A 22,780-nucleotide genomic window follows, 5' to 3' on the forward strand; every position below is an offset into this window, starting at 1 on the left:
ACACTTAACTTTTATACTTTGCCAGTTCTAAATTATGCAACCAACCTACTCTGCTTTATTTTTTAATATTTAGATTTATATAATATTTAAATTTATAATATGGCATGGAATACTATATCACTATTTTTTTAATGATGTAATTTCAGGAGAATAAAAATTAATGATATATTCCTTTATTTCCTCTTGAGCTTTTTAAAAGCATGTGTGGTATATACTTTCAACACAATAGTATTTCATTCGTGTAATGTTTTAAAAAAAGAAATTCATATATATTTTCATGCATTGGCTACTTGCCACTTTTAACAGGTTTATAACATTCCATTATATGAATATGCAACACCAGTATGTTATATCATGTAATATACAACTGATGTAATACATTCACTTCCTTATTTTATGATCAATGTTGAAACATGATGAATCGCCGATGTCAATAAAAAAGTGGAGAATAACTATTAAAAATTTCCAGGTATCTAATTTTTTATTTTCCTCAGGTTATAATGCCCATTCTCAAGATATTTTTAGCATTGACAATGCATTCAGTATGGAAAATGCCACATACCAGGTCTCTGGAAGCCTGGCAAGTCTCCTTAGGATTTTATGAATAACATAGCAACATATTGGTGGAATGTTGACCTTCTAGTTAGTGGACTTCAAAGCATCCTTTTCAAGGTTCAATAATAGGTGTTCAGCTACTATAAATCCTTATGACTAACTATTCCTCCCTCCCCTTATGTGGTCCTGAAAAAGCCAGATTCACTTGAGCCAAGGGTTCACTAGGTACTCACCATATTTTAAGTTTTATACATTTAATGACAGGCAGTTAAAACTTATTTTCTTTCCTTTACTCACAATATATTTCAGCAAAATTCAGTGAACTACAGAAGCAATTATATTCCTCAGTAACATGGTTTCCTCCAATTCTGTTGTGAAATGACCATTCTTTACAACACAGTAGGGTTCTCATTCTCTACAACTTACTTATAGGTTATCATGATTAAGATCGCTGAAAGTTATGGTTTGTTTTTATAAGAAGGTGGCCTTACCATTTTAGAATGGGTTTCCTTGGTTGATAATTTCTGTCTCCATACCTGCATATCATTTGCATTCTCTAACTCTGCATATAGTCACACCCTCACCTTACACATCTTTCCCTTTTCATTTTCATTTCTTTTCTAAAGTTTACTTTTACTATTTTCCTTTTTTATAAAGCTTAAAGATAACCCTCTAGCTGAAATATCAACTTTAATCTTATTTCTTTCTCTACTAAAAACTTTATTAATAATTTCTATTTTAAAAAAATTATTTCCAAGTATACAATAGAAACACAGCAAGACTCTGGTCAACACCACACAATCTTGTGCTTTTCTTTTACTTCTAACCATTTATAATCACACTATCCTAAGCCTCCTTGCAAGCTGTAGTTGTAAACAATTTCATTTTTATATAGGTCAACAAAAAGTCAAATGTAATCAGAGCAATGTAAAATGGGAAATAGTCACACAGATGCACTTTAAATGAATTCTATAAAATCGAATTATTTAATTTACACTTTGGAATGCCCATTTTTGTAAGCAAAATATGACTAGTCTCACAAAGCTGTCACTACAGAAGTAAAAATCAAGAGATTGCTGTGTTAATTTAAGTACTTCAAAGGTAACAAAAAGATTATCCACAATGAACACTTAATTACATTTTCTCATTTTCAGTATTCATGTCACAGGGCTTTCTTTTGAAATAATAACAAAAGGAAAAACACAGAAAAAATAAAATCTTTCAACTGGTTAAATCTTTCATAGTCCTTAACCCCCAACTCATTGGCAAAAGTGGGGGAAAAGATGAATTTTGCAAGCATTCCGCAAATTGCAATCAGTCAGGACAGAAATACAGAACACATACCTGTCGGTGAGAAGGGTATTTTAAAGGGATAATAGATAATGGTTATGAATATGCATTTGCTGTACACTTAAACTTGATTTTCATTGTGAGCTGACAAATTGGTGCCCTCAGGGGGCCTGCCTTTTTTTATTACAGAACAAACTGCAATGAAACATTTTTCTTTTCTTTTTTCTTGCTGCTTGGCACCTGCCTGTCCCTGAGAAGACTAAATCAGGAACTCACCAGGTTGTGTGGCACCACTGGCCAGCATGGATAAAAAAACAATCAGAGTTTGTATATTTATGGGGATTTTTTTTCCATTTAGGTGAAAATGCTTTGTAGTATTTTATAAAAAGAAACATATAATTTAACAAAAATGCTCATTTTAAGGTAAGTTCAAGTCTAAAAACAAGCTTATGGAATAAGCTTGTTTAACTTATAAATGTTCCGTTTTTTTTAACAAGCTTATTACTTCCACGCACATATTTATAAGTTGGTCCACAAACTATCTCTGGCTTGCTTTACTGCCAATATTTTAAATACTATTTCAAATATCATCGAGCTGCAAAGACTGGGAAGCAGATGTTTATTACGTGTGCGCTGATCACACAGCAAGTGATAGCATACACTCATAGCTCTCTTAACAGTTGTACCATTGGGCCTTGAATCACAGGTTTTATCTGTTTGTTGCTTTGTTTGTTTGTGTTTTCTAGTCCTATTTCTGTCTAATTGTAGGACAGAGATTAAGCTCCTTCCCACTCTGTTTGGGATGTAGGTTAGTACTTTACACATAGTAGTTGAGATTCAGTAAAATGGTGCTGAATTAAATTGAGCTAACTTAATAGAGCCCATTATAGTGACGGTCAGTCTGAGGATAAACAAGAAAGGAAAAACAATTGCTGATCATGCTTTAAGTAAAATCTCCAGTGATCTGGGGAAGTGACTTCAGTCTCCAGATATTTTGGGTAGAAGAGAAGTAACACTCTCAGGTTTAAGGAGCGTTCTCCTTAACTAGAGTAATTAGTTCTCATTAAAGAGATGTATAAATTTAAAAATCTGAACAGTTGACCTTTCTTTTGCTTTAGGTTCATATCAGAAAAATCAACTAAATATCTCAAAGTTTTAAAAATTTCACATAAATGTGATTGAGGAAAATCAGTTTGAGTTTTATTTAAACAGTGTATTCCATCTAACTCATAGCATATATGAACAGTAAATTGAGATGTAAGGCAAAAATTTAAAACAATTAGAAGATAGAGAATATTTTTATTACTTCAGGGTGAGAAAGAATTTCTATGCATGAGTCCAAAATAAATATTGACCATATAAGTGAAAAACTGATAGTTTTGACCATGTCAAAATATAATGTGACAAGATATCACAGGCAAATTGAATAACAAAATACTGCCTAAGAGAAGACGTTTATGTAGTAGTCTAGGGATTAATATCCAGAATATATGTATCACTTTAACAAATGAATTTTAAAAAGACAAACTAGACTTTAGAAAAATAGGTAAAGCATATGATCGGGCGAGTCACAAAGAAGATGGCCAATAAACATATAAAGAAGTACTCCCTAATTTATTAGTAATTATGAAAATGCAAAAATGCAAGTTAAGGCAAAGTGATACCACCATTCAACTCATAATATTGTTAAAATCTTAAAAGTATAACAATATCAACCATAGATAAGACTATAAGAACACAGAGATTCTCAACCACCGTACTTGGGAGGATAAATTAGTGCTGCTGGCCTACAGAGCAGCAGCCCATAAATGAAAGGTTCAGACGGTAAATATTTTAGGTTTTGAGGGCCAAGAGGCAACATCTTACACAATCATTTAAAAATGCACAAACCAGCCCTAGCTCACAGGCTATATAAATAAAGCCTGTGGACCAGATCAGGAATGTGGGTGCTACATTTGACCAGTATCCAGGCTCCTGGATACATCCTAGAGAAACTCTCACACAAGTGGACACAATGTACAAACATATTAGTTGTAACATTTTAAGAGTAAAACATTGGAAAACAACCTAAATATCCACTAGAAAAGGAACTGATAAACAAATATGGCATATTCAGTCATATTTCATAGATTCATGATTATGTATACTAATGACCTAATGAGTTTTATGTGTATATTAAGATAAAAATATTTCAAAACAATATTTGGTGAAAAACAACTGAGCATATATGTAGAGTCTGATACCATTTATTCTGAAAATTGCAGCAACTATTGATTTGTAAAAAGGGAAACACATGATCAAATATAAGTTGGCCTCAGCGTGGTGTGAGGTCATAAAAATGAGAGAAAAGTACATTCCAGACATGTGTCCCAGGGATGGTCATCTGCACTGGAGCAGTGCTTCTCAAACCAAAAAATTAAGATTAATGTTAAAAATTAATGGCATAAAGTGTTTGTAGATGATCGCCTTAAATTAAAACACTATATATTTTTAATAGATACATATATGTGTATGGGAAACTACTATATCGCATTGATTTTAACATGTACATTTACTTTCACATTTTAACAACTCTGAAATTGGGATGCACCTTATCATCTATGTGTATAGTTGTTGATTTTTTTGTTTGTTTGTTAATGTTACACAAAAATAAGAGTCATTATAGTTGGGAGTATGTTAAATTTAGTGAAATATGATTAAAACTGGAAGATGGATTCATATCAAATTCGTCAGTCACTGTCTGGAGAAGAAGTGTAGAGAAAGGAGAAGAAGGGGGAGAGGAACTTGATCCAAGAAGAATCATGAATGATACTTCGAACTGATCAACAATACTTTACACCCATAAATTAAAAAACATCTGAACTAACATAACATTTAGCATTTATTAATATACAGCTTTAAATGCACACACCATCAGTGTTGGTGATAGCTATGATCATCCTTATTTCATGGCTAAACACGCCCTCAAACATACAAGCTCAATTCGCACGGAGAAGGCAAACATGGGCACTAGGTGTGGGGCATTATTATCCTCGATTTCAGATATAGACATCAGGGAAGTTGTCTAGTTATTCCAAAGTCACACATCTAGTGGCCATTGGAGCTACAACCTGAATCTGGATTTCGAACTCCAAGTTCACACTCTTGTACTCTACCATATTTACCAGATTGCTCTCATTGACATTTCAATTCTCAAATTTTAAAAACTACTTTTTGAAAATCACAATAAAAATTATCCTAAGTATTTTGAGCATATACTTAAATCAGTAGTATGAAGGGATGAAATTAGATATGGGTTTTCAAGTTGCGCTCTGTGGATTCCTAAGGGCTCACTCAGGTGAACCTCAGGAATCCCTGGACATTCTCTGGTGTTCCACAATCATTGCCATGTTTTTGGTTCAACAAGGAAAGTTTAGACTGCCCAAGAAGTCTGCGTACCAGATTTAATATACTAGTTCACTAAATTAGCAATCCCTGTAGAAGTTCACTTGAAAAAAAATCATGTTTCTAAATAATTTACTAGGCTAGATAGTTTTTCTTTCTGCTTTCATAACATGTGAATCTCCAACTTAAGGATCAAGGCTATATCCAAGCATAAAAAATCTGCAATGAGGATAGCGAACAATTACATTGTTTTTAATAGAAAAACAATTAGATTATTCCCATACATCCATGATTTCAATCATATCTATCCTGCATTTAACCCATGATCAATATTCTCCAAGCTATTTCATAGTTTTTAAAGGAACTTAAACACAGAGTAGGTGCCTAATAAACATTAGTTAAATTCATGAGCGAGTTAGTGAGTGAATGAATGATGAATGAATGAATGACAGACACAGATTTAAAGGTTCCAGAAGGGAGGATGCAAAGACCTCAGGGCCAAGTGTCCTATAAACACCAGCATAGTCAGATTTGGCTCTGGAAGCCACGCCTCCATTCCCACTACTCCATGTTCTTTCCTTTTATGAATATTTTTAGTCACCCATATAAAAAATGCCAAAACTATTTCTTTGTGATTCTACCATTTGAACCCAAGACTTTACACCATGAAACAATGTATCTCAATATCCTTTTTGATGCACATGTCTTAGTTTTGAAGGCTTTTGCCTAAAGCAAATGCAACCTCTAATTTAACATCTAGTTTCTCAAGTACTTATTTGATTCATAAATATTTAGAATCGGAAGGAACATTAGAGCTCAAATGTAATTTGTTTTATTTTAGTGACCCTTGCACAGGGGTTTGATTTGATGCAGACATTTTCAGTAACAGTAAGCTTCATAGTCTAGGGAAGCAGCCATAAGCAGTTGCAAGACCACAGGCTTTGAGACCAGGCAGACCTGGGAATGTTCTGGATGACATTGTCACACTCTATATGACTTTGGGCAAATTACTCAACTCCTCTGAGTCTCAGTTTCATCATCTGTAAAGTGGGAATATCACCTAACTCAGTTGTTTCTCATATTAGGAATAAAACTATAAAACATTTTGCCTCTCAATAAGAGTAGCAGTTGTTTTTATTTCATGTGTTCCCAATAAAGGGTAATATTTTGGGTCTTTAACTTGGAACTTTTAACATAAGAGTAGAGCTTAAGTTTGCTTCTTAAATGTGCACAAATTTATTACATAGAGATGCACATTTGACATTAGAAAAATCTGAGAATTACATCCCTTATGATGTCACAGGCTACATTTCATGTTTTTTTCCTTTCTTTTTAATAGAAATACATTGAAAAGTCCGTGTGACTGTCAATTTTTTAGTTTTTATTGTGCTTTTACAATACTTGCAGCTATGTGTTTTATTATTCCCCCCCCATGTGTTTCTTTCAGTCACACATAACACAAAAACACTGAGCTGATTTCTAATTAATTGACTGCACTCTGAGGTCTCCAGTTTCTATCTTCAGTTTAAATACAGACGAGAAGAGGATAAAGCAAAACTGAAGACGGCGTCTCTACATGATTAAAAAAATAATGTCGTCTGGTTTGATCCTTAGATCATCTAGGGTGTGAATGCCTACAGATAGTTAAATCAGTATGCAAATGTGAGATTTCTATTTTGTTTCGTCTTGTTTTACCCTCATGCAAACACATCTGTACCTTAGGAAGACGACGTCTTACTCTTATCTGAAATCTAGTTCTTCAAGGAGTTCTTTGATTCATATAAATTTAGAAGGAAGCGACCTCATCTAACCAGACTACTCTACATTGGTACTGTGACTTTCATTCTGGAATTGCAAATAGGCCAAAAATCTGCTGATGCTCATCCCATTATGAATTCTGAGATATAATTGAAAAAAAGTGCTAAACTCACCAGAGTGGCAAAGAGATGATAAAGAATGAAGTAGATGGCAACCACAGGTGCCCACATGTGTCCCACAGCATTTAGAGTTTGGTCCATTACGTCTACCCATCCTTCCTGGGTAAGGATCTGGAACATGGACATAAATGCCTACAGAGGAAAATGATGAAGGCATTAAACACTAGCTTAAGGCTTGCATGCAATTTAAAATTAGTACATGGTTTTGAGGACTTCGATTTCAATATTATTGATTTTTCTCCGATTGATTAGGGAAGAATAGGCTTAATTCAACAGACGTGAAAGAGCTGAGAACTAAAGATCCTAAAAGCCTGATATTTGACTATTCAGTATGGAAAATGAAAATAATTGCTCTGAATTAAAATTAGCCTTGTCAGTAGTAAATATTTTTGAGCAAATTAGAAAAAAAATTCAGGACCTTTGCTTATTTGCCTTTTTCTTCCGCCTCTAAGTAAGCTAACTATTTAACATTTCCAACAGATTACTGTACTTTTTTCCTGCTAAGCACAACTTATTTTTATAATGAATGACATTTAATTGTCTAAAGGCATATGATAATAATAACCTTAATTTTACTTATATAGTACTCATCTATCAAATTTGTTATATTGAAAACATTAGACTCATTAAAAAATAAATATTTTTAGATGATATTGCCATGCTGAGCAACTTAATAAAGACAAATACATTTTTCATAATTCTTTTATTTTCAAGGCACAGAGTCAAGACCATGGATGAAGCCAAAACTAAAAAATATAGAGCATTCCAACAAAAGCCAGCCAAGCTCGGCAAAGATCTTTGGTTAGTTCTATTCTTACATGTTTTTCTTATTAATTATAAGATTATATATGCCTCTCTGACTTATGTATTCTATATACCTTAGTGGTCAATAAATGTTCCTTAATGAGAATTTATGACGCTGTCTAGGGGAAATTGACAATTGGAATCTAGCAACTTTTAAAAAATGTCTTCAGGTCTTAGTACATTAAATTGAATTCTCAGGTATTGGGATTTTAAGAAATAAAGTCCAGTACAATACAAAGATGGACTGAGCCCAAGATAAAAGCTCTGTTACACTGATTAGGATCTTAGAGCCAAAAGGGATCTGAAAAATAATCTAATCTGACTCTTTGCTTTTGAAGACAAGGAAAATGAGGCTTAAGGATGATAGGTGATTAGCCCCAAATCACTCTATTAATTTGTGGTATTAATAGAAGTATTACTCAGGCATTATGACTCTAAAGTAAGTACTTCTCCAAGTATTGCTTCCTGTGTTCAATGAAGTCTTGAATCTACTATTCCTTCTTGAGTTAATTTTTCTATAATCTCATTATCCTACAAAGTGTTTATAAAAGTATGAAATACATTGCTATTGACACTTGAACTCAGCATCACCAAGGACAAAATAATACTTCCCTTGCCAGGGTGCTTAAGAAAATATTAGCTTTAACTCATCATGAAAATGCTTCAGAGAATTTTCAACACATCATTTAACTTCGTAGGTGTGCCAGGACCTATCATTGAGGGCAATTATTTTTTCCCTGTATTTTTTTTCTGTTGAATATTTATTACCTCCAAAGGCAAGGAACAAAAGTTCCAAAGATGACTCACATAAAACACACACACATACACACACACACACACACACACACACACAGACTGCTACATTTTCTTCAATGGAGATGTCACCAATGTGAAACTGTGTGCATCCTAAAGGCTCAACAACAATATGGAAAGAGTCAAAACACCTACCAGTATAAAAGGAATTTCACTGGACATGAATTTCTTTCTCCAAAAGTAACAAAAAAGCTTGTGATTAAGCCCAATAGATTTATTTTGGTACTTAAAGACTAAAAATTTAGGTGTACCTTTCAGCTGCCTTGGGCACAAACCAATTTAATTTGTTTTCATCTACTGCATTAGCTTTCATGAACACTCAAGCTATTATGCATTCACTAAACACTCAGGAATGAGGTGCTATGGGACTGTAACCTGTTGCTGTGAGATAAGCAGTGTGGGCAAGAACATTAGGGTTATCTTCTACTCTTTTCAGAGTCTCAGAAGAAAAAAAAAAAATCTCATATCTGCAGAGCTTAGCCTCCTGAAAGTTCATATTGTGAAATGCTGTAAATTATATTTGAGAGCAAAACTTTCTGTTACAATGTGACTGGTGTGTTTATAGCTGCTTACCAATGGAAGGTAGTGCCATGAAATACTTCTATTATAGGCTGAAAATTGATTTATGTCCTGCATGAAGGGTGCCTTATCAGTTTTGCTGAGATTTTATCCAGAAATTTAAACCCAAGTGATAGTTTGAGGTTGTGAATCAAGGACACTTTCTGACTTATATTATCTGCAAGATCTGTGTTACTTGAAGAATCTGCTTAGTTTATTTATTCAAACAGGATTATTAGTGTTACTGAAGGTTGGATGTGTTGAGGATTGAGATGAGGAAGACACAGTTTGTTCTCTTAAGAAATTTATAATCAAGAGTCGAAGAAAAAAACTGAACATGACCAGCTCTAAGAAAAGAAAATATGAAAAATATGGCATATAAGAGAAATATAGTAAAGCCGCCAAGAAGCTTTAGAAGGACCGAGGTATTCCTCTTAGGTAAGTCAAGATAGGCTTGGGAAAATGATAGAAGTTGACTTTCATGATGATGATGAGTAGGATCTAAATGGTGGAGAAGAAAGCGATAAACAAAGGCCTAGAGGAAGCTGTTTCTTTTTTTTTTTTAACTACTTTTTCCTTTGTTATGACATTTTCCCATCCTGTGAACTTTTCCCCTCTTTATAAATTGAGAAAACTAATCTTGTATCTGTCATATACATATATATGTTTAAATTTTATTTTATTATTAGTTTCAAGTATACAGTACATTGGTTAGACGTTTATGTAGTTTATAAATTGATCCTCTCATCGTTCTTTCTCTCCTCTTCTTCTCCACCTAGCCATTGCATTAATGCTAACTGCATTAATGCTCCCCATCCCTGTGACGATCTATCAACTACTAATTTGTACTTCTTTAACCTTTCGTCTTGTTCTCTCAACCCTTCAACCCCCCTTCCCTCTGGTGGTCACCAGACTGTCCTCTATATTTGTGAGTCTGTTTTTGATTAGTTTGTTCTTTTTGTTTCTTAAATTCTGCATATAAGTGAAATCACATGGTATTTATCTTTCTCTGACTGACTTATTTCACTCAGCACAATAACCTCCAGGTCCATCCATGTCATTGCGAATGGTAGGATTTCATTTTTTTAAATGGCTGAGTAATATTCCATTGTATTTAATGTATTTTTTTCTTATCCATTTAAAGTATTTTTGCAAACACATATTTTAAATTTCTAAGTGACCTAATTTGCCATTCCTTTTATTTAAGGTGTTTTTATTTTGTTTAAAAAGACTTTTCTCATTGTAAGATTAGAAAAAAAGTACCCATACTTTTATGCAGAGTTTTACTGTTTCTTTATTTCATTATGTTTAACATGTTGAACCAGAAATCACTATTCAAATCAGTTTAAATTTGGAATTTATTTTGGTATAAGAAATAAGAGAGAAACTAATCTTATTTTTTTTAGGTGATTAGTTAATTCAGTACAATTTAATTGAAAAATCTATCTTTTCTTTATTAAATTGAAATATCCCTTTTATATATTAAATGGTCATATGCTTTCAGTTATATCTCCAGACTTTCTATTCTTTTCTATCAATTTCATTTCCAAATTGCATAAAATTGTACATTTTAATAACTGGTAAGGTTACTAGCCCCTCCTCATAACTATTTGTTCTCAGAATTCTATTATTTATTTTTATATTAAATTTTCCTAAACATCCTCTTATTTTACACAATGAGATCACAATAATTTAAGAAAAAATTGATACTATTCTCAGTTTATCCTCCAATCTAGAAGAAAGGCATATCATTCCAATTATTGTCTTTTTTCATGATTTCAAACAAAGACTTCTTATAGTTTCTGCTCATTTCTTGTTAAGCTCATTCTTTGGATTAGTTTTTAAAATTTTAATCATGGCAATATGACGTAATTAAAATATTACGTAGTAAAGAAACCTGATGATGGGTTTCTTAATGAATAGTAAACAACAGCCATATGCCTAAATATCTCAGTCCCACTTCCCAGACGCCACCATTTTTAAACATTTGTGTTTTCATTTCTGGTGGTGCTATCCATACCCCTATTCAATATTCCTTGACTTATCTACTTTAGACATAGACTTCTGCTATAATATGTGAAGATTTAGTTCAGGTAACATCACTTCCCACTTCTCTTGACCACCCCCACATTTTGTACATAAATTCCTATTTCTTGTTCCACCTAACTCTAATAGAATTACTTCCCATCTCTCTGTATAAGACGAAGGGGTCAGCATTGCTGCTCATCCTACTACCTTCCTTTTCTCTCACTTCCATCTTTGGTCATGCATTCACTTAATATCCTCAAGATCAACAATATTCACCTTTAGTTTTTCAGTCCCAGTTGGGTCTTCCAAGCTTGTCAGTATGTTGATAATCAACAGATTGATAGTCGATATATTGATTATGAAAATATTGTTCAGTTTTGCCCTGTATCTTTCTAAGATAACATTTCTCCCGCAGTATACCAATACTACAACATGTATAGTACTAGAAAGTAAATGTTCAAGGTTAAATGGAGTCCTCTTTCTTATTTTCCACTAACTGCTTTGAATCTGGCTTAATTTAATAGTTTATTTGAACCATCCTTTTCTTATACGATTTTTAAGGTTTGTTTGGTTTCTGCTATTTTCTGATTTTCACATGTCTTATTGGGAAAAGAAATATATGCTTTGTTCCACCTTGAATAGCTCCCATATTCTCACACATTTTACCTATTGTTTGGAATAAATTCCAACCTACTCTCCTACAGATGTTCTTGGAGCCTTCAGTTATCCAGAAACCATCTGAGTCTTACTCTCATAGATATTTTTCTTGGACTCTTCATACTACCTATTTTAATGTGGACTAATTACTTTCTAGGCCTACTCCACACTTATCAAAATCTTTATTTTTGACTTTCTTATTTACATCTTTTATTTTCTCCACAGTAATGTCAGAAAATGACTCAAGATCTCATTTCCAGTAATTAGAGTCCTGTGTTAATATGTCAACTAGGCTTTCTTTTCTTCTGCTTGGGGTCTCTATTTTTTTTTATTTCAGTTTGAAGAGAGGAGGATTAGCTGAGGCTATGGGAAGTTATACTTGAAATATCAGGTTTCAGACATTTCTTCAGTTCATGTAGTTTCCGGAAATTTTGGCTGCTGCCAGAGCCAATCAGTCCCAGGTGTCCCCTCCTCCAGTTCACTGGCTTCTCTTCAGACATCATTCTCATTCCATTGAGGGCAAAGACAGATTGATTCTGCTGGTTTTGGTCCTCAGTGTTTAGGAAGAGGATGACTGGGGCTCTCCTTTTCCATCTTCCCTGAGGCCTCCTGTCCCCTCATGGCTTTTCTTTGCTCTTCATACTTTCATTATGCTAAATTTTTGTTTATTACAGGAAATAATTAATTTTCAGAAATTATGATTACCTTGCTTTCACTCTCAAGCTTTCTTTCCAGCTGTAAAATAAAGATGGTGAGATGTAGTAACTTATCTTGCCTTATCTAGTAAAATGGGCTGGAACAAGTGACTTCCATACCGAGGAGTTCCCATTGTCTTTTTCTAGGACTCTGCATAATCCTCGCAGCCTGAGTTTCCTCAGATTCAGGGATATGACTACATGCTTCATGATTAGTCTTTCTAATCTAATTTTTTCTCAATTTCTTTTTCAGGAAGACAGACTTAAGGCATGATCTGGATTGTTCACTGGGCCTCTCTCCCTCTCTTTCCTGGTAGCTACTGTTGAAAGATAGTGATATGAAATTGTGGGCCTTCCTTGTGTGGTTATTGCTAGTGAAATTTTCACAGGCTGCAAATGAATTGTTTTACTAATTTCTTTAGGTTTTAGGGACAGATTACACTATTTTCTACATTTTTCTCTGTAATTTCACTGTATTTTGCTACTTTACCTCTCAAGTCCAAACCTATAGCTATAAATAGGAGTAAACAAATTTGTTTACAAGTGCTTTTCCTTTTTTGTTTCTAATGACATGATCACATATTAAATATCAATATACAGGTCACACCCTGTCCAAACCACAGGTGCTTGGCTGCTGTTAACTGAATCAAGGATGAGTAGTTAACCTGAGAATGGGTCAGTTGCATATGAAGTGATCTGGAATAAGCAACTCTATCCCACCAGGGAAGCACTAAATAATCAAAAACATCTCTAACGAATTTAAAATGGAAGCTGCAACAAAAAAATCGCATTGTTAACAATAGGATCTGGAGGTGAATAATGGAGATTGGCTATGTAGTTGAGTAGAAGCAATGGAGGACTAAGTACAAAGTCGGAGTTATAAGCGCATTGATATTCTAAGGAAGCAAAATCACTGAATGTACAAAAGTTTCATGGGAAAGAAAATGCATTGAATAAAGATATCATAAGTGATGTTTACTGAATGGAGAAGGAAGGCTTTGAAAATCATAAGCTTGGTGAGTACCATATCCCTTGGGTATGTGGGAGCAAAACAAAGGGTAAGAACCAGAGTAGAGAGTAAAAGCTCTCAAGACAAGAATGTGAGAACATGAGCTGTTACAGGAGAAAACATATCTAAAAGCAGAAAACAAGGGTCTTTGGGTAACTGAAAGGGCCTGAGCACTGCAGTACAGAGCCACAGAGTTCATCGCCAACCCTTCTCAGCCTTTGCTAGTTTCTCTTCAATTTCCTGATCTTTCTTGTCTCTCAACACTTATTAACTAATCGATCTCATCCACTCTACTGTCTTTAAGTACCATCTATATACCGATGATACCCACATTTGTATGTCTAGCCCCATACAAATGTCCAGAATCAACTCTACATCTCCACTTGGATGTCTAACAGGAATCTAAAGTATTGCATGTCACATTTAAACCTTTCACACCTCACTCCCCAAATCTGTTCTTCCTGTACTTCTTCCCACCTTAGAAAATGATAAATCCATTTTTCAAGTTACTGAGGCCAATGGCCACACCAACATCTTTGGAACTTCTCATGCCTTCATATCCATCATCCTATCTGTCAGAAAATCCTCCCAAATCCAATGCAGGTTCTTGGTCTCAGTTCCATATTTATCCTCAATACTCCTCAATATTACTTCTAAAACAGCTAATAGTTTCTCCCTAAGTGTCTTTACAGGCTATAATTCTTGGTCATAATCCAAGATGGAGAGACTTGAATTAAAATAAGATCACCAAAGAGAGAAGAAAGAGGAACAAACAACTATTTTCATAGCTTCTCTTTTGTTCCAACTAACAGCCCTTGAACATCACAGGTGGAGTGAACAACATCCTGTACACCATGCTTCTATCAGGCTGCCGGGGACCCTGATAGAAAGGAAGGCAGAGGCAGGTTCATCAATGACGGCACATCCTTTTCTCTCTCAAGGCCTCGAGGACACATTTTTGACCCGAAATCTCTTTCTTATAGACCTTCTTAGAGTTAGGTAAAGGCAAATCAAGGTATTTTCTCATGCTGAAATTAACAGGTTGAAAATGTTTATTCAGAGCTTGCAAAGTAGTTCCTAAACCTTTAAAAAGTATATCATGGATTCCTTTTGTTAACTTAATAACCAAATGCATGTTTTGGTTTTTTAGTATGTGTGGATATCAATTTAGGTTAAAAATAGATTTTTTTTTAAGGTATGATGGGTAAATACCTTAGGTTTTGGTTAATATATAGTATGATCCTATTTGTAATTGCATATCTAGATGTAGTTTTTGCATGTATAAAAATGCTTGAAAGCCTATATAATAAACTTGGAACTCTGGAGACTGTAATAGGAAGGCTTGAGGAGCTAGAGAAGTGGGTAGATACTCTTTTTTTTTTTTAACTTTTCTAAAGTAATAGCTTTACATACCATAAAATTCACCTTTTAAAATATATGATCAAATGGTTTTTAGTTTATTCACAGAGTTGTGCAACTATTACAACTAACTTAAGAACATTTTCATCATCCCTGTAAAACAACTTTGTGCCCATTAGCAGTCACTCTTGATTCCTCTGTCCTCTAGCATTTGGTAACCAATAATATACTTTCTGTCTCTATGGATTTGCCTATTCTAGGCATTTTCCATAAGTGGAATCTTAAAATACATGATCGGGGTTCATTTGTGTTGTGGCACTGATCAGCATTTCATTCCCTTTTATTGCCAAATAATATTTTATTTTCTGGATAGCCCACAATTCAGGTATTCATTAATAAATAGGAATTTGGGTTGTTTTTGCTTTTTAGCTATTATGAATAATGCTGCTATGAACATTCACGTACAGGTTTTTGAGTGAACGTGTTTTTGTAAATTACTTTTTACTTAATATGCTTTTTATTGTTTGTATTAATATACATGTAAGACGTATTTCTCTTACTTAAAAAATACTCATTAAAAAGTTATAAAATGTAGCAAAGAATACAATTGAATTGACGTCATCGACGTACAACTTTCATTTTATAATATCATTCGCATCTATTTTATTTATCTTTAGCTAATTTTAGAATTCTTCCTCTACGAAAGGTTTGCTTTCAAAATGAAATCTACTTGACAACTTATACAGCAGCTCAACTTTTTTACTGAGAGTGTCCCTGCTGTGTCCTACTACTAGTTCGTCTTAAAATAGAAGACTTGCCTAGATGGTATTCACTGAATTCAAAAGTGACACCTCCTTTGGCTTTAAGTGCCTTCATTATTCACTGACTCACTCTCCGTGCTTCTTTTTTCTCAAATAGCGATAATATATAGAGGAGTTTTATCTTCTGAAAAACCCACTGGCCTCATAATCTTTTACTATTTTGTTGTATAGTTCTTTTTATTTAAAACTTACTCAACTTTTCAAAGCTTTCTAATATTTAAAATAATTTCAATATACAGTAAATGTTGAACCAACCTAATGTTGGAGTTACATTTCTAAAAAGCACATCGACTGGCAAAATCATGACTGACAAGATCAAGGTCTTATGGAGAATTAAGGGCTGGGGAAAACCAATGAAAATGACATTAAATGTATTTAAAAACCTACAACAAATAAAAGCTCTAAGTGCCACCCCTTACTATGGCCAAACTAAGTTGTCCATAAACGCAAATACTATAGGTTTGAAATCTGGAGTAAAAATTCAGGACTGCCATATTAAAGCCATCAGCAGCAGCCATTTCTTGAATTTAAATCTCTCCTTCCCTGGTTGAGATGGAATCCCATGGTCCATCAATTCAGTTACATTTTTCTCAGTTCTTCAAACTCCATTTCTCTGTCCAATTTGCCAGACTCTCAGGAAAAATGCCAACTCCCAGGTGAATCTAATTCTCCATGGCTGCACCTACCCATCCAGCTGCATTGTGGAGAAAGTTACATTACAGAGAAATGGGCTCCATTTCACTATGGCCTCCAAAGGGAGGCCATCTGGCAAGCCTCTTTGTTGTCTTCGGTGAATGCAATAACAGCCACATGCTTTTCAAAGCTTCTAACTTTGGCCTCCTCATCTATACCCTCACTCTCAAGAGATGACTTTCCTAAAAGAAACAGCTGTAGGAGATTGAGGTTGTTTGAGATTGAGGTTGAATGACTCTCTTTGAGTTGTAGGATGGAGAGTTAAAGAACCAAGCCTTCAGTTCTGCCGTCACAAGGTTGGGTTTAGAATGAAATTGCTGACTGGCTTAGTGGCTCTGGATAAAACACTTAACTTTGATGAAGATGACACCAATCTTTCTCAAATGTGTGATCATATCATCACGCTCTGAAGACTATTTTGAGAATTAAAATAAATAAAATATGTGTGAGTACTCTGTAAACATTAAAGCACTATACATAATATTTTTCATAATAATTTCAAAAATCTGTCTTAAAGTAATTGTCCCAAGAGAAAACAATGTTTATTACACTAGTTAAAATTTTAGAATTCCTATGTATTTTTTATGATAATACTTTTTATGTCAAATACAGTGATTCCATTTTTATAAAGCAAAAAATTAAATAGAATAAATCATTTATATTTTTAAGAAGATAGTTTCTTTAGATACATGATTTTGAAAGTGTGATGGTGTTTTTAATGGCATCATTTTATTTTATCTTTGAACTAAATGATTCCTAAGATATCTTCTAGCTATAAGTGTCTGCTATTCTATGATCTATTATTGATTGGCACTGGCAGCGAACTGGAAACTGTTTTTATATGATTTACTTTTCAGTCCATTTTCCCAGACTAAATTTACCTATAACATTATAGAAAAAGGCTATAGTGAATGTTTTATTACTAATAGATATGCTATATTGCTTTTATAGTGTTTTGGTACTGTCAACTCATCAGTGTATTCATTTAATAAACAGCAAAAATTATAACGAAAGCAAGTGGACTGAAAACAAGGAGCTAAGCAAATTAGGTACTGAGCTTTGTCTTAGTCATTATGCATACTGGGATCTTAAAACACAATGGAACACTGACTGAGTTTGTTGTAGGGCCCTGACCTGGAGAGGTTAGCTATTAGTGACTTAAGAGTTTTTGGTGCCATAAATGTTTCTCTCTCTATATGAACTCTTAGAATTTGAGATCTATTGAAATCAGTTACCTTTGTAGTTAATAAGTGAAATATTTAAAATGTTAATCTCTGTAAAATGATTATTCTGTGCCTTATTCCTTGTGGTTTAGAAAGAAATAAAGCTGAAACTGGCAGTTTCAATTAATTCTGTGACTGCCTTTTATGTTGGCAAGAAAAGCCAAACAGTTCTTTGCTTTTTTTCTGAAATGAACCCATATTATTTGCTTTCGTAATTTCTAAAATATGCTTGTTGCCAAGCATTCCATTTAAAGAAATAAAAAAAAAAAAGAAGGGGGAAAAGCCTGTTTATTGGTCAAATTTCAGACCACTGTGAAAAGTCTTACTGAATCTTGATTAATGTAATTGTCCTTAAATGTCAAAATGAGCTTAAATGTAATTAGAAGCAAAGCAGACATCAAAACATTATGCCTATTCCAGCCACAAATTACTTTAAGTAGAGTCTACACTTAAACATAATTTCAAGAGTAAAAGGAAAGATGGCAGAAGCTCATTTACAAAAACCAGTGAATCTTTTTCTAGTTTTGAAGATGTGTGTAGGAGTATCTGATTGTCTTTTCTTTTAAATGTTAGCCATTCTTCATTGACTTTTACATATAACACCATAAATGACAATGTAGACAAAATCATAGATTAGTACAGTATCCTAAAATATCTTTCAGAGTAAGATTAAATGATAAGGCACACTGAGCCATGACTAGCGTTTATTTGGTGCTTTAGCTCCAAGGCAGTTAATTGTCCATTATTTAGAATATTATTAGCAATAACCCTTGGAATTAGTTACTGCATGTATTGTAGCCCTTATTATAGATGGGGAACTGAAGTGCAGAGGCCCTAAATGATTAACCTAGGCCTGCAAGTAGCAAATGGTGCTGCAGGGTCTCTAGGCTAGAATCTGCTGACTTCAAATTCCTGCTGTCCTTTTGTACATTACAGGTATAAGACATCATGAGATCTAATAACTACTGATATCCTTTCATTACCTAAATTACTAAAACAAACATTATACATGCCTAGTCTAAGTACTATTTAAAATTTTTTAACCTCCTTTGTCAGCACAGTACTGAGTACACATCTGAAACTCCATATTATGCTCAACTGATTAATGAAAAATAGATATTGCCAGCATGTTTTATTCTTTGCTAAAATAAGCTCCACTTATTAACATTTTCCATATGAAAAGGACATAACCTTTTCCTTTTCATGAGAATCTAAAATTGTAGAATATATTTTAATATTAAAAATATTTTAATAATTAAAGATTGAAATGTTAAAGTTCCTATATTAGAAACACTAATTTTAAGGAAAAAATATCAATGAATTGAATGAACTTATATTTTCCCCTACCAATCTTTCTTGAAGAGCATGATATTTTTAGTTGAAAGTATATTTCCCACCGATTATGTTAAAATAATATTGAAATGCAACCATCTAGCTGACAGAACAAACAGCTGTGAAAATGAGACCTGGAGATTTATGCAAATAGGAGACTTCTGAATTAATTTTCTTCATAGAACAGACTGTCAAGTTTCTTGAAGTATTTATGCCTTATTTCTTAATTAGCTATTTTGTTAATGTCAGTCATATTAAATTTTCATAATGTAAATGATGTATTTCATTGGCAAATACGTGTTATAAAACTGCAGATAAAAGTTGTTATTTTACTTTTGGTGCAATAACGGTTTAGTAACACATACAAAATAGTGTTCCTAAAAACACAGATGTATGTTCCATTGTTAAATATACTGAAGATTTATTCAGAAATCTTCTGTAACTAAAAAACAACAGAGTTTACGTAGAAAATTTCAGTGTTTTCTTACTATCCATTTGTAAAACTGTGCTCAAGAACACATTTTTCTATTTATTTCAAATAGAAAGCAGCTTGTTCAAGAAATGCTTATAGTTTTGCATATTAAAAAAGCTATTTGTTTACTGTTTGCTCTCTTTTAATTGCTTTTGATATCTTATTTCTCTTCACTATGTTCACAGAGCTTTACTGAAAATTATATGGTCTATTCTTTTCTATTACAAACATAAATTTCAAAACTTATATTTTGATACTGCTTATTTAGCACTCAAATACTTAGAAAATAAATAAATTTGATAGTAGTTTACAAATGAATATTTATTTGTAATGACCTGATGTTAATAAAGTTGAATTTATAAGTCATAAACTAATATTAGTCTTACACAACTTGCGTATCTGTATTGAGTATATATACTTATATAGGCTTATGGATACATAATATTATCTATTAATATATTCTATCTATCATCTTTTCTTCTTTTAAAATTTTACCTGCTCATGTCCTTGTCATTGAAAAAAACAAGATAATAGTTTGTTCTTACTGATGTGTAATTGTAAATTAGGGTTTCATATCTATCATGTATCATCTATCATCTATCTACCTACCTACCTACCTATCTCCCTTTTTTAAACTAAGAAGCCATTCATTGTATGAAATTTGAAAATATCAAAAGGTATAAAGAATAAAATGAATTATTTATAATTCAAACAACAAATTGTATATATTTTTTAAAAATTTGTTTTAGAATTTGAAAATTCTACCAGTTTTTTTTTCTAGGCATATATATGTACTTGAGACAAAATTGAATTCAGCTGCAAAAATGGTGTTGCATTATGCTTTTTTTGCTTAATCTTTTTTATCATTACCACTTATGTCACTTAGGACTTAACTCATTAATTATTCTGTAAAAATATAGTTTTGATAACTGTGTAATATGTCACCATTTAAAAAATTTATTTAGACATTCTGTTTGGACATTAAAGTTGTTTCGAAATTTTCACAATGGTAAATAATGCTGCAAAAGAGCATTTTTTGAAGATCAATCTTTGTGTGCAGCTCTAGATATTTTCTTGGGGTAGATTTCTAAAAATGCCAATGACTAGATCAAAGAGTAAAAATGCTTTTTAGCATCTTGAGATACAATAAAAAGCTTTCCCAGAAATGTTTCACTGCCATGTGCAATGTGCGGAAGGGTTTCCTGCCAGCAATGCACATCATGACTGATTCAAAACAAAAATAACATAGTTTGTCCATTTGACATATTCTTATTGACCTACATTATAAATGAGGTTGTGTCTTCATATTTACTTTTGCTTTTAAAAATTATTTATGGGGGTAATTTTCACTTCTTTAAAATTAAAATGTATTCTTCTTTTAGGCCTAAAAAGTCCTTGACCATCCAGAATGAAAGATGGTATTTTCTTTTTGCTTTCTACATTTTTCACACTTCAAATATTTTTGCTCGAATTCATTAGGAAAGTATTTTGGAACATAGTATGATGAGGCTTTGATATCCCCAACATTACTTGTTTAATAATAATTAGTCTTTTGATCATTTATTGTGATACTTTCTTTTCATACATTTTGTAAGTGAATATATGAATTTGGCCATTCATCTGTGTTAACCCTAAATCATACTCTTTTAATTACTGTACCCTTACATATTTTTTGTTGTTTCTCACCATTTTTTGATGATGCTCCTCATGCTTCTTTCTTTATAGCATCTATAATGTGCAGAAAATACTTCCAAGGGTTGTTTTGGGGATTGCATTAGCTACATATGGATATGTGCACCTCTCTCTCTCTCTCTCTCTATATATATATCTATATCTATATATATAGATAGATAGATATATTGATATATCTATATATATAGATGTAAAAAGTACTCACATGTACAAAGTACTCATATACAGTAATTATTACTGTATTATTATTAATAATAATAACCTCTAGAGAAATTTGTTTCTAGATTTAATCAAGACTAATGCTTCTCTAGGAACTAGTTTGTTTTTACCTAATAATCGTTGCTTATCTATCTAGCATCTATCTATCTATCTATCTATCTATCTATCTATCTATCTATCCATCCATCCATCCATCCATCCATCCATCCATCCATCCATCTGTCTACCTACCTATCTGTCTATCTATCTTCTATCTATGTGTCAGCTATCTATCATCTATATATCATCATCTATCATCTATCTAAGCTATCTATCTATCTATCATTTATCTATGTGTGTATTTGCTAGAAAAATTAGAGTCACACTTGTGTTTGAACTCCAGGAAACATGGATATCCTCATGGTGAGCTTTTGTGTTTTGGGTCTCGTTTTTGCTTCCATCATAATTTCGATTCTGTTTTCCCTTTAGATTAATTCTTCTAATCTTATTGACTTACATTATAAATGAGGTTGTGTCTTCATATTAAATTTATTTGACCTGGCTATAATCCTTTTTGGACACATTATATTCTTTTTAGAATCAGGCAACATGTAATAAACATTTATTTTCATGTACTGTTGAATTGGCAAGAATTTTAAGATAATTTTAATAATTTTTATTGAGTTGAATAACACTGAAATACATTATTCCTCACACTCTAAGATAGTGTCCTCTTTATTTTGCTGTACTTTTTCATAACCCCCTCTTGGTATTACCTCCTCTTTTTGCTCAATCTGAAACCACATGGCTTATCCAAAGAGACAGGAAATGCGACAAACAAACAGGACAAACAAACAGAGACTCATGGACATGGACAATAGACTAGTGGTTACCAGAAGGTGGAGGGGAGGTAGATGGGGTAAAAGGGGTCAAATATGAGGTGATGAAAAGAAATCTAACTATGGGTGATGAACACATACTGCAATATATACATGCCTAACTGTTGGATTGTGTACCTGAAACTTACTGGATTTTGTTACCAATGTCACCATAATAAAAATAAGTAAATTAATTTAAAAATTTAAATTAAATTAAATTAAAGAAAAACAAAGGGACAGGAAATGTGATATTTGTCTGCATTGTTAGTAGAATTCTCTTATTGGTCATTCATATTAATATGCACACTTTATGGTCAAATTTCTAGTTTTCTTGCAGAAAGGTATCTAGTACATTTCTGTTTGATTAAGGTGGGATTTTTGT

General features: G+C 32.9%; 1 protein-coding gene across 3 annotated transcripts in view; it reads right to left on the reverse strand.

Moving 5' to 3' along the window:
* The window catches only part of NALCN (sodium leak channel, non-selective), a 277,480-nt gene that overhangs the window by 109,075 nt on the left and 145,625 nt on the right, over positions 1-22,780 (reverse strand). For all 3 annotated transcript variants that reach the window (XM_039849049.1, XM_039849048.1, XM_039849051.1), the window contains exon 14: positions 7,161-7,298. In XM_039849049.1, coding sequence (XP_039704983.1) covers positions 7,161-7,298 — 138 coding nt within the window. The remainder of the gene's footprint in view (positions 1-7,160; positions 7,299-22,780) is intronic.

This window comes from Pteropus medius, unplaced genomic scaffold (genome assembly GCF_902729225.1).
Source record: "Pteropus medius unplaced genomic scaffold, Ma_sr-lr_union100, whole genome shotgun sequence".
NCBI lineage: Eukaryota > Metazoa > Chordata > Mammalia > Chiroptera > Pteropodidae > Pteropus > Pteropus medius.